The sequence below is a fragment of the Ornithorhynchus anatinus genome, chromosome 17 (assembly GCF_004115215.2).
Source record: "Ornithorhynchus anatinus isolate Pmale09 chromosome 17, mOrnAna1.pri.v4, whole genome shotgun sequence".
Taxonomy (NCBI): domain Eukaryota; kingdom Metazoa; phylum Chordata; class Mammalia; order Monotremata; family Ornithorhynchidae; genus Ornithorhynchus; species Ornithorhynchus anatinus.
Genome location: NC_041744.1, coordinates 41,757,897 through 41,770,558, shown reverse-complemented (window position 1 = coordinate 41,770,558; position 12,662 = coordinate 41,757,897). Strand labels below are relative to the sequence as shown.

At 44.7% G+C, this 12,662-nt stretch overlaps 1 protein-coding gene across 1 annotated transcript; it reads left to right on the top strand.

The window, feature by feature from the left end:
- The first annotated feature begins 5,156 nt into the window (after window positions 1-5,156).
- On the top strand, window positions 5,157-12,027 carry LOC120638929. Its single transcript, XM_039914488.1, has 3 exons — window positions 5,157-5,840; window positions 5,978-6,076; window positions 11,750-12,027. The coding sequence occupies exons 1-3, from the start codon at window positions 5,432-5,434 to the stop codon at window positions 11,863-11,865; spliced, it is 624 nt and encodes a 207-aa protein (XP_039770422.1). The 5' UTR covers window positions 5,157-5,431; the 3' UTR covers window positions 11,866-12,027.
- The last annotated feature ends 635 nt before the right edge of the window (window positions 12,028-12,662 follow it).

Sequence of the window (12,662 nt, the reverse complement as noted above, 5' to 3'; positions counted from 1 at the left end):
GGTTCCAGCCGAGGTGGAGGGATGTTTCCCTGCCCCTATAACCGCATATCTCCCATCAGCCCCTGCTCCAGCTCCAGCAGCATCATCAGACCTTCTCAACCTTTAGAACGTGAGAAAGTCACCGCCATCACTGAGGCTGGGACTTCCGCGACTAGTTGGTCTGTGCTTTTGGAAACCTGCAATCCTGTGATTGTTTTCAAGTTTAGCATTGTTCCTGTTTTCTATATTTTTATTCATCTTTCTTTATGTTTCTGTTGCCTTGTCTTTGGCCCCTTGTTCTTAGGTTGTGAGCCCCTTGTGGGTCAAAGACTCTTTCTCTATCTCACCTGTGCTTTTCATTCTCAGTGCTTAATACAGTGTTTTGCAAATAGTATTTATACTTCTGCTACTATTATTACTATTATTATTACTACTACTACCAGTAATGAGAAAAGAGAATGCCCAGTTACTCACTCATGTCTCTCTTTCTAGAGAGAGTTGATTCTATACATAGACGGGGCAGGCTATGAGGGCTGAAGAGAATGGACAATAGAATTATTGATTTGGATTTGCATTCTCTGTTTCATCAGCCACTCTGGCAGGATTAGCTGAGTCCACTGCCCTAGGGAATCCTCCTTGATCCCTCATCTAGGAATCTGGGGCTCTGGCTGGTGCTGGGATTACATTTCAGTGGGTCTCCCACTCACAGCTCTGAGATAAGGATGGGGTACTGGATCTTACTGGATCATCGAGGTGTCCATACCAGCTTGGCAGACCAGACAACACCCTCTACTTTCTTATCCCCATATAGTAGGCTTAGATTTTCAAATGTAAAATAATAAATCAGAAGGAAAACAGGTTATAAGCACCCTTAGGGCAGGGGCCATGTCTTCTACTTTTACATCTGCTCTCCAACCTGCTAGAACAGTCCTCTTCATGCAGTCAGTTAGTGTCAGTAATAATAATGTCAATAACAACAGTGGTGATGATTATGATGACGATCATAACAAAGGCTTCTATAGACCTTCCTTGAACAAGGCAGTAGTAATATTTACTGAGCACCCACCTGGTGCAATGAATTGTACTGGAACTGGGAAAACTCCCTCTGCCCACTCCTAGATGAAGATTCAATGGAGATGCCATTTGTCTCTGTGGTTTTGAACAAAATATTTCTGGGAAAATGGTTACCTTGAGATCCCCTTTCCCAGGTCACCAATCTCTCTTTATCCCCCTCCTTTTAACCCCCTGAGATCCTGATTCTCCAATTAAAACTTCCCTGCTTGGGCGACTGGGGAATTGAAATGAGAAGGTGTGAAAAAATTGTCTTCTACTCAAACCAGTTCACTGACCCACTCAAATTTTTCTGGGAGAAAAATCCATAAACATTCACTCCTGTAACTCTGCTGTTTAAGCCTCTATCATCCCTTCCTCTTTCCTCATCTCTTCCTTTTTCCTTCCAACCTTGATTTCTCCTCTGATATCCCCTTATAAACTTGACTGTATAGCACTTAAGCACTTTGATACTCACCCCAACCCACCCCCTGATATGTAAATATTGTTTCTACTCTATTTCTCCTATCCCTAATCTATTTCAATATGTCCTTCCTACAAGATTTTAAGCTCCTCATGGGCGAGAATTTGTCTGCCAATTCTCTTGAATTGTACTCTCCCAAGCACTTATTGTAGTGCTTTGCAAGTGTTCAATAAATACCAATGATTGATTGATTGGTTGATTGATCTCCTTCCTTGAAATCCACCTCCAGGATATGTCTAGTCCTATTTGTCCTAATGAGTAAGCAGGCAACATCTCAGTGTATAAAAGTATATCTGGTCCAGAGTAAGAGGATGGCTGCTTATTGTGGCTGATTGTTCCTCTTTCCATATTCGGTTTTTTCATTTTGCACTTACTATGTGCCAGGCACTGGATTATGCAATAATAGTGATAGTTTTTATTAAGTGCTTACAATGTGTCAAGCACTGTTCTAAACTCTAGGGTCGATGCAAGCTAATCAGATTGGACTCAGTCTCTGTCCCACATGGGGCTCACATTCTTAATCCCCATTTTACAGATGAGGTAACTGAAGCACAGAGAAGTTTAGTGACTTGCCCAAGGTCACACAGCAGACAAGTAGCAGAGCCAGGATTAGAACCGAAGGTCCTTCTGGCTCCCAGGCCTGTGCTCTGCTCTACTGCCAAAGCACTGTGCTAGAAACAAGATAATCAGTAGGGACACAGTCCCCAGAGGGGCTCACAGTCTTAATCTCATTTCACAGATGAGGTAATTGAGACCCGGAGAAGTTAGGTTACTTGCTAAAGATCACACAGCAGACAAATGATTACTCAGTTCCCATATATTAATGATACTTAGTGACAATTTTGCAGCTATAAACCAGGTGATTTCTGTTGGTTTCACAGTGACACTAGGAGCAGAAAGTTAGTTCTGGATAGAATGGAAAAATTGGATAAAAGCCTACTTTTCTAACACATCTAATGGGAAGTAATAATTTTCCACATTTCACCTTTAGCTTTTCTTCCCTTCACATCTGCCAAACCATTACTCTCCCTATTTGCAAAGCACTACTAAAATCATGTCTCCCCTAGGAAGGTTTCCCTGGCTGATCTCTCATCTCCTCACACTATTATGCCCCTAAACACTTAGGAGATGTAGCATGGCTAAGAGAAGCAGTGTGGCTTAGTGGATAGAGCATGAACCAAGGAGTCAGAAGAATCTGGGTTCTAATCCAGGATCCCCCACATGTCTGCTCTGTGACCTTGGGCAAAACACTTCTCTAGGCTTCAGTTACCTCATCTGTAAATGGGAAATAAGAGTGTGAGACCCAAAGTGGGATAGGGACTGTGCCTAACCTGATTAAGTTGTATCTATAATAGAGCTTGGCACTCAAATTACTCACTCCTCTATCCTTTTGTTGAACTCATACCACTAACCTACAGCCCTGGATCACCTCCACAGTCTGCCTCCTTGGCTCTTGTGCACAAACCACAGAGCACTCTTGGTGGAAATTTAGATCTCAGACTGACTTCGTCCACTTAAATTTATCCTTGCATGCTTTATTCTGCCCTCTCCTCCCTCCAGCAAGATTATTGCTCCATCCTTATTTACATCCATGCCCCAATTCTCTCATCAATAGTTCCAGATGCTTAACTCCCTCCTCAAGCCTCCTGTCCTACTGACTCCCCCAATCCCTTGTCCCTGATGACCTGGCGACCTGCTTTATTCAATCTGTCACCAAATCCTGTCGGTCCCTCCTTCACAACATTGCTAACATCCAAACTGTTACCACATTAATACAATTATTTATCCTATCCTGCCTAGATTACTGAATCAGCCTCCTTGTTATCGAAGCAGCGTGGCTCAGTGGAAAGAGCCCGGGCTTTGGAGTCAGAGGTCATGGGTTCGAATCCCACCTCTGCCACTTGTCAGCTGTTTGACTTTGGGCAAGTCACAACTTCTCTGTGCCTCAATTACCTCCTCTGTAAAATGGGATTAAGACTGTGAGCCCCACGTGGGACAACCTGATTCCCCTGTGTCTACCCCAGTGCTTAGAACAGTGCTCTGCATATAGTAAGCGCTTAAGAAATACCAACATTATTATTATTATCCTCCCTGTCTTCTGTCTCTCCCCACTCCAGTTCATACTACACTCTGCTTCCTGGATCATTTTTCTACAAAGTTGTTCAGGCCATGTTACCCCACTCCTCAAGAAACTACAGTGATCGCCCATCCACCTCTACACCAAACAATAACTCCTCACCATTGACTTTAAAGCACTCAATCACCTTGACCCTATTCTAGGTGGGAAGCAGAGTGGCTCAGTGGAAAGAGCCTGCGCTTCGGAGTCAGAGGTCATGAGTGCGACTCCTGGCTCTGCCACATGTCAGCTCTGTGACTCTGGGTAAGTCACTTCACTTCTCTGTGCCTCAGTTACCTCATCTGTAAAATGGGGATTAACTGTGAGCCTCACGTGGGACTGATTACCCTGTATCTACCCCAGTGCTTAGAAAAGTGCTCTGCACATAGTAAGCACTTAACAAATAGCAACATTATTATTCTACATCACCTTGCTACTCTCCTTCTACAACCCAGCCCGCACACTTCGCTCCTCTATTGCCAACCTACTCACTGTACCTCTATCTCATCTACCTCTCCACCAAGCTCTTGCCCACCTCCTGCCTCTGGCCTGGAATGTCCTCCCTTCTCATATCTGACAAATGATTACTCTCCCCCACCTTTCAAAGCCTTACTGAGGGCACCTATCCTCCAAAAGATGTGTCCCTAACTAAGCCATCCTTTCCTATTCTCCTACTCCCTTCTGCATTTCCCTGACTTGCTCCCCTTATTCAAGCCCCTCCTGGCCGCACAACACTTATGTGCATATCTGTAATTTACTTATTTACATTAATGTGTTTCCCTTATAGAATGTAGGCTTGTTTTGGGCAGAGAATGTATCTGTTCACTGTTATATTGTACTCTCGCAAGTGCTTAGTACAGTACTCAGCACACAGTGAATGCTCAGTATATAGGATTGAATGAATGATTGAATAGTAAGCACCTAATAAGTACCATAATCACTATTAAACATTCCACCATGATATTCCCCAAATCACTTGTGTACATATCTTTAAATTCTGTAGTTCCCACATAACTGTAGTTTATTCTAGTGTCTGCCTCCCCAAACTAGACTAATTTCTATGAGGCCAAGGATTGTAACTACTAACTTTATTTTATTCACTGACATATTTAGTAGTGTTCTTCACAGAGAAAGTGCTCAGTAAATGCTACTGAATAATTATTATGCTAAGAATAGAGTTAGAGTTCCTTAGGTGGTACAGTATGCACAGAAGCAGCATGGCATAGTAGAAGTAGCATGGTGCTATGGATAAAGCAAGGGCCTGGGAGTCAGAAGGTCTTGGGTTCTGATCCTGACTCCGCCACTTGACTGATATATGATCTTGGGCAAGTCATTTCACTTCTCTGGGCTTCAGTAACCTCATCTGTAAAATGGGGATTGAGACTGTGAGCCCCACCTGGGACAGGGACTATGTCCAACCTGATTTGCTTGAATTCACACCAAAACTTAGTACAATGCCTGGCATATATGAAGCTCTTACCAAAATTCTATTGTTATTATTATTATTGTTACTTCTTCTACTATGGAGATAAAGTAAGGTTCTGATATAAATCCTTCTGTGCTGTTGTAATGAGCTTGAAGGAGAACCTTCCTTTTTAACTGTCATGGGGATTGAAGACAGGGTTTGGGTAGTTCAGAATGACAGTGCACATTACAAAGAGATTTGTCATCATATTCACCATCAGTTGTATTTATTAAGCATCCACCGGGTGCAGAGTGAACTGAGATTGTGGAAATTTACACTGTAAATCAAAGATGGGATCTCTACTTTCAAAAAACTTTTAATTACAATCAATCAGTCAATGGTATTTCCTGAGTGTTCATTCTGTAAAGAGCACTGTACTAGATACTTGGGAGAGTACAGTAGAGTTGGAAGACATAATTGCTTCCCTCAAGGAGCTTCCAATCATGAGTATCACCTGGACATCTGGTGTCAAGCAATGTTTATTCAATTATTCATCCGGAAAACCCTGTATTCTCAGCCTGAGAGGTGTATAAATTACTCAGCAAGGTGTTGCCAATTTAGGAAATTTCTCTTTCTCGATCAGTGCACTAATAGCATCCTCCAGTCACTCTCTCTCTCTTTCTCTCTCTTCTTATTTCAAGGAGAGAAGTTGAGGAGAACAGCTAAGAATCCACATAGGGAAAGGTTCCTGAGGTCATTTCAGAGTCAAGGAAAATCCCAAGCAAGAATCCTAGACCAGGATCCAGGTAAATGCATCCCTCTCAAAGATATACCATGAGGCTTGTCTTAGTGGATAGGAACCTGGTCAACCTCCTGAATGCCCTCATTGTTAATCCTGGAGCCTCTGTGACTTGAATCCACCTCTAACCAGTCTCCGTTTTAGGTCTCCTCTCTCGGAAACCAGACTGGTGTGCAGCCACGATCATTCTGGGGATCACTGTGCTCATCCTGCTGGTCAGATCCATCTCCTTATTCCAGAAAGGTGTGTATTTCTTCCTGGCACCCATTACACTTAAAACACCCTCAGCTCCTCAACACATGAAAGGAGAAAATCCTGAGGAGTTGAATGCGAGTGAGCTGATGGGGTCACCTTAGGTGAGAGGTGGATACGGAGTGTCCTTGGGACAGGGATGACAGGAAAGAGGTTGGGGAGGAGTGAGGGGACAGAGCAAGGGCTTGAGAGAGATTGGATAGAGGAGGAAGAAGAGAATGCTGGGGAGCAGCCTGGCCTAGTGGATAGGGAGGGCACTGAATGGGAAGTAAGAAAGACCTGGGTTCTAATCTTGGCTCCTCCACTTGTCTGCTGTGTGAACTTGGGCAAGTCACCTAACTTTCTTGTGCCTCAGTTACCTCACCTGTAAAATAGGGATTAAGACTGTGAATCGCATGTGGGAAATGGACTGTGTCCAAACCCCATAGTTTAGAACAGTGCCAAGCACATAGTAAGAGCTTAACAGCATGGCTCAGTGGAAAGAGCATGGGCGTGGGAGTCAGAGGTCATGAGTTTGAATCCCGACTCTGCCACTTGTCAGCTGTGTGATTGTGGGCAAGTCACTTAACTTCTCTGTGCCTCAGTTACCTCATCTGTAAAATGGAGATTAACTGTGAGCTTCACGTGGGACAACCTGATGACCCTCTATCTCCCCCAGCGCTTAGAACAGTGCTCGGCACATAGTAAGCGCTTAACAAATACCAACATTATTATTATTATTATTAACAAATGCCATATTCAAAAAACAGAAAAAAAGGGAACAGGGATGGGCTGATTAGAGGGAGGAAAATTGAAAGGACAGGGTGAGGTCAGAGAAGTTGTAGGTGAGGTTAACAGCAATAACTGATTAATCCAGTGATTTCCTGGATAAATTGCACCATTGTTTACAGGTCCTTGGGTTCTTGAGCATGCAGAGGCAAATTTTTAGGCGTTTAAAGAAGGTTTGGTTGATGTAAAGGCAAGCTGCTACTGACATGTAAAAATCTGGATCCTTGTCCCCTAGATGTCAGATCACCAGGATGGCAGACAGCCACACCTGTCCTCTGTTCTCACCTGGAGATTCAGGCCAGGCTGCAGGGACAGGGAAGATGAAGGAATGGCCACTTCTCGGCTACAGGAGTTCAGCTGAAATGGCTCAGCAGAGAGATCTCAGTCTCCTTGGGCAGCGCTCTGCTCTGAGGCAGCTCAGAGGAGAGATCTCAGTGTCTTCAGTTAGGTCTCTGTCCCAGCTGAGGCTGCTCAATGCAGAGAGAGCTCAGTGTCCTTGGGCAGGTCTATGTCCTTGCTGAGGCAGCTCGGCAGAGAGATTTTAGGGTTAATAATAATAATAATGATGGTATTTGTTAAGCTCTCACTATGTGCCAAGCACTGTTCTAAGCACTCGGGTAGATACAAGGTAATCAGGTTGTGTCAAGGTAATCAGGTGGGGCTCACAGTCTTAATCTCCATTTTAATGATAGTAATAATGATGGCATTTGTTAAGTGCTATGTGTAAAACTCTGTTCTAAGCTTTGAGCACTGTTCCTGAGGCATAAAGAAGTTAAGTGGCTTGCTCAAGGGACGGAGCCAGGATTAGAACCCATGAGCTCTGACTCCCAAGCCCATGCTCTTTCTACTGTGCCATGCTGCTTCTCTCTGGATCTCCAGCCACCCCCTCCTCATCTCTTGCACTTTCCCAACTTTCCTCCCGAACCCCATCCCTGTTATCCTGTCCCAGATCCAGCCCTTGTCCCCCTCTCCGTAAGCCAGCAGACCACACTACATATCTCCTGGTGCCAACCTAACACCTTTGGGCTCCTTTGATTCTGAAAACCCTCAAGGTCACTGATGTCGGAGGGCTAGTAGTGAGTGAAAAAGACACTTGGGACCCTTGATTCTGAACAGCCACTCATTAATTCATTCAATTGTATTTATTGAGCGTTTACTGTGTGCAGAGCACTGTACTAAGCGATTGGAAAGTACAATTGGGCAACAGATAGAGACAATCCCTACCCAACAACGGGCTCACAGTCTAGACAGGGTAGACAGACAACAAAACAAAACAAGTAGGCAGGCATCAATACCATCACAAAGTGCTATCTTGCTGGTACAATCTCTCATTGTACTACTTCATACTGCTGATACTACTGCATCAGCGTCCTTTCTGATCTCTCATTCTCCTGTCTCTCCCCACTTCAGTCTATACTTCACTCTGCTGCCTGGATTATCCTTCTGTGGAAATGCTCTGGGCATGTCATTCCCCTCCTCAAAAAACTCCAGTGGTTGCCGATCAACTTCCGCATGAAGCAAAAACACCTCACTATTGTCTTCAAAGCTCTCCATCACCTTGCCCCCTCCCTCCTCACATCCCTTTTTTCCTCCTACAGCCTAGCCCACACACTCCGCTCCTCTGCTGCTAATCTCCTCACTGTGCCTCGTTCCCACCTGTTCTGCCGTTGACCCCGACCCACTTCCTACCTCTGGCCTGGAATGCCCTCCCTCTTCACATTTGCCAAACTAACTCTCTTCCCCTCTTCAAAGCCCTACTGAGAGCTCACCTCTCCCAGGAGGCCTTTCCAGACTGAGCCCTCTCTTTCCCTCTGCTCCTCCCCCCCTCCCCATTATTCAATAGTATTTATTGAGCGCTTACTATGTGCAGAGCACTGTACTAGCGCTTGGAATGAACAAGTTGGCAACACATTACCCCTACTCCCTCCCTCTGCTCTACCCCCTTCCCCTCCCCACACCACTTGTACATATTTGTGCATATTTATTGCTGTAATTATTTTATTAATGATGTGCATTTGTCTATTTTGATGGTAGTGATGCCTGTCTATTTGTTTTGTTTCGTTGTCTGTCTCCCTCTTCTAGACTGTGAGCCCATTGTTAGGTAGGGATTGTCTCTTTCTGTTGCTGAATTGTACTTTCCAATTGCTTAGTACAGTGCTCTGCACATAGTAAGCACTTAATAAGTGCGATTGAATTAGTAAATAGAATTATGTCCCAGAGGGCTAGTAGTGAGCGATAAAGAATTCTTGCCTCTCAATTCTAAAAACCCACAAGGTCACTAAAGCCAAAGGGGCTGGCAGTGAGCAATAAGGAAAATTCCAATGGGTCTTGCCACACAATCCTCCCAAATATGACCACAGAGTGGGGTTGGATCAGGAATTAGCAAAGTATATATCAAGGGGTACCTCCTAAACCTCTTGGTAATCGGTTAGAACTCTGTCACATCAACCCAGAGCTGTGGACACCGATCAGACCTTCTTGCTGGAGCAAGAAGAAGTGAGCATCCCCTCCGGGAGGGGGCTTAATTTTGAGGTGGGGTAAAAGAATCTGGTTTTTCCCAATCCCACTGGGTTCACACTGGAATCTGATCTACTGTCTTCATAGCTTGGAGGCCTTGGGAGGACTGGAGTCCTCAAGATCCATGTCATGGTTTCATTCATTCATTCATTCATTCATTCATATTTACTGAGCGCTTACTATGTGCAAGGCACTGTACTAAGTGCTTGGAATGTACAATTCGGCAACAGATAGAGGTAATAACAGGCTTACAGTCTAAACGGAGGAGACAGCAAAACAAAACAGAACAACACAAAACAAGTAGTCAGGCATCAATACCATCAAGATAAATAATAATAATAATGTGGGTATTTGTTAAGCGCTTACTATGTGCAGAGCACTGTTCTAAGTGCTGGGGTAGATAGAGGATAATCAGGTTGTCCCATGTGAGGCTCACAGTTAATCCCCATTTTACAGATGAGGTAGATGAGGCACAGAGAAGTTAAGTGACTTGCCCACAGTGACACAGCTGACAAGTGGCAGAGTCATTATTCAAACCCATGACCTCTGACTCCCAAGCCACACTCTTTCCACTGAGCCACACTGTCTCTCTAATAGAATCATAGATATATACAGGTCATTAACAAAATAAATAGAGTAATAAATAACATATACAAATATGCACAGTGCTGTGGGGAGGGGAAGGGGGAAGAGCAGAGGATGGAAGAAGGGGGAATGGGAAGGGGAGGAGGAGCAGAGGGAAGGGGGGCCTCAGTCTGGGAAGGCCTCCTGGAAGAGGTGAGCTCTCAGTAGGGTTTTGAAGAGGGGAAGAGAGTTAGTTTGGTGGATGTGAAGAGGGAGGGCATTCCAGGACAGGTTTCATTGCCCAAGTGACCTGCGCGGTCTAACCACACTCCCGGAACTGGAAACACAATTCAGATCTGTCACCCATCAAACGGAGATGAGTTTAAGGACCAGTGTGGCAAGAGTGAGAGACGAGGCCAGAAAGACTGAGCCACGTAAGACTTATTCTGCGAGGCAAATTGAACTTCTCTTTCAGAAGGAATACACTTAATTAGTTATTCACATATGGTGAAGCACCTAGCTCCTGCCCTGTGAATGCTTCCAACTCAGGAGGAGTAAATTTATGTGGCCAGCAAGTTCTTTCTCTTCTTCCTATGAGCTGCTACCCTCCAGGTAATGAACTCTTCCCCCAAGCCAGCTGAGCTGCTCCAATATCGACTGACCCAGTTGGCGTCCCACCTAAGGGAATCCTACCCCAGTCCTCCCCCCGAAATCACCCTAAATGGACTATCAATTCACCAGGGCTACCTTTCAAACCCCCCTAACATGTGAACCTGTCATTGAGCAGGGATTGTCTCTATCTATTGCTGAATTGTACAAGTGCTTAGTAGAGTGCTCTGCACATAGTAAGCACTCAATAAATACTATTGAATGAATGAATGGGCTACCTTTCAAATCACCCAGGGATCAAGTTCCCAAGAGGGAATACACACTTCTCTTAGCTCCAGTGAGGAGGTCCAACTGGTCAATCAGCATCACATAGGTTCTGACAGAACAGGCATCCCCTATTCTAGGAAGAGACAACTCACAACATCGGTGTGACAGAGTTCCAACCTACTACCAAAAGGTCTTGGAACCCCCTACCAAGATTTACCTTGCTTTTTGCCAATCCACTTCCCTTTCGTTGGCCATATTTGGGAGGGGACAGGATCATGTGACACGACCCATTGCAATTTACGCATTTTGGGTCTACTTGTTTGACCTTATTGCTCACCCAGCTCCTCTCGGGTTGGTAGTGCTGGAAGGTATAGGAAGTGTTAATGTTTCCTATCACTCACTGCCAGTCCCTCCCATGCTAGTGACCTAAACTTATTAGCCTGACCAGGGTGTGACTTGTCCGGGAGTTCAGAGGGATCCACACTGGACCCCAAATAGCAAAGAGGAATTCTGGGAACCCACAATCTCCATTTCAAGGCAGCCATAGGTTGGACTAGGTGAATAAGGGACGATGAACTGTTCTGAATTTTAGAATCATTCCTTCATCCTCAGCATATATATGCAGGTCAATACATATATGCAGGTGACTTTTTTGTTGCCTTGTTCCAGAAAGCCCATCCATCCCTAGGCCTCACAAGCTCCCTAGGCTCCCACCCAGACTCTTGACTGTGAAAATGTACCTGGAGTTCTCTCCTCCTTAGAGCAGGGCTTCCTCCCCCAAGGGACCTAGAAAATGCCCCTTCCCCAAGACAGCTGTACCAGCCTCTCCCACACCAATATTCCATTCTGTGACATCACAGAGTATGGGTTCCAGGTGATAGAGGTAACACATTTTCCCATCTCATTATTTAATGAACTTTCTTATCTTTTTGCTTACAGCCCTCAAGAACTGTGGAAATCCTGTGGGATCAGAGAAAAAGAACATGGGTTTTTCCAATGTTTCCTGTGAAGGTGATCCTGGGTACAAAAGCTCAGCACAGATTGCAGCCCCGTAAAAGGAGCTGCGTCTTGACAAACTGAATGAGGAGAGACTGTCAAATGTTGTGAGAAGCCACTCACAAACTAAAGTCGATTCCTCTAAGCACATAGGAGAGAACCTGGAAGTTGGTAGCTTCATAAAGAGATTATTTTAATTAAAGGAAATATTTTCCCTCTGATGCTTCTTCAGAAAGACTTTCTATTGAGGAGATCTCAACCCCACCCTGGCCGGAACCCCTGAGAGACCAGGAGAGGTCAGGGGCCAGTGAAGGAGTCTGGGGCAGGGAAGGGGTGAGACGAGGAAGGCTGACCTGGGAGACTGGAGAAGGGCACACATAAGGACAGGCAGGAGAAGAGGCACAGGGTGGAGAGGAGCAGTTCAGGAGCCAATCATTAACACATTCACAAATACATGATGGTATTTATTGAGCATCTAGTAACATCCTTGTACAGGGCTTTGCACAAAGTGTTAACAAGTGAAATAAATAACCACCATAACTCTACCACCAGCAATAGTAAGGATAACAATTATAATAGAAGATTGATGAATATTTTGAAAACACCCAGATTAGGTTCATTCATTCAATAGTATTTATTGAGTGCTTACTATGTGCAGAGCACTGTACTAAGCACTTGGAACGTACAATTCGGCAACAGAGACAATCCCTGCCCAATGACAGGCTCATAGTCTAAACAGGGGAGACAGACAGCAAAGCAAAACAGAACAAAACAAAAACAAGACAACATCATCAAGATAAACAGAATCAAGGGGAAGTATACCTCATTGACAAAATAAATGGGGTAATAAATAACA

Coding starts and splice junctions, on each gene's coding strand:
- LOC120638929 (XM_039914488.1), top strand. CDS start 5,432: ATGGTATTTCCTGAGTGTTCATTCTGTAAAGAGCACTGTACTAGATAC. Junction 5,841..5,977: donor AATCCTAGACCAGGATCCAG/GTAAATGCATCC, acceptor TCTCCGTTTTAG/GTCTCCTCTCTCGGAAACCA. Junction 6,077..11,749: donor CATCTCCTTATTCCAGAAAG/GTGTGTATTTCT, acceptor TTTTGCTTACAG/CCCTCAAGAACTGTGGAAAT.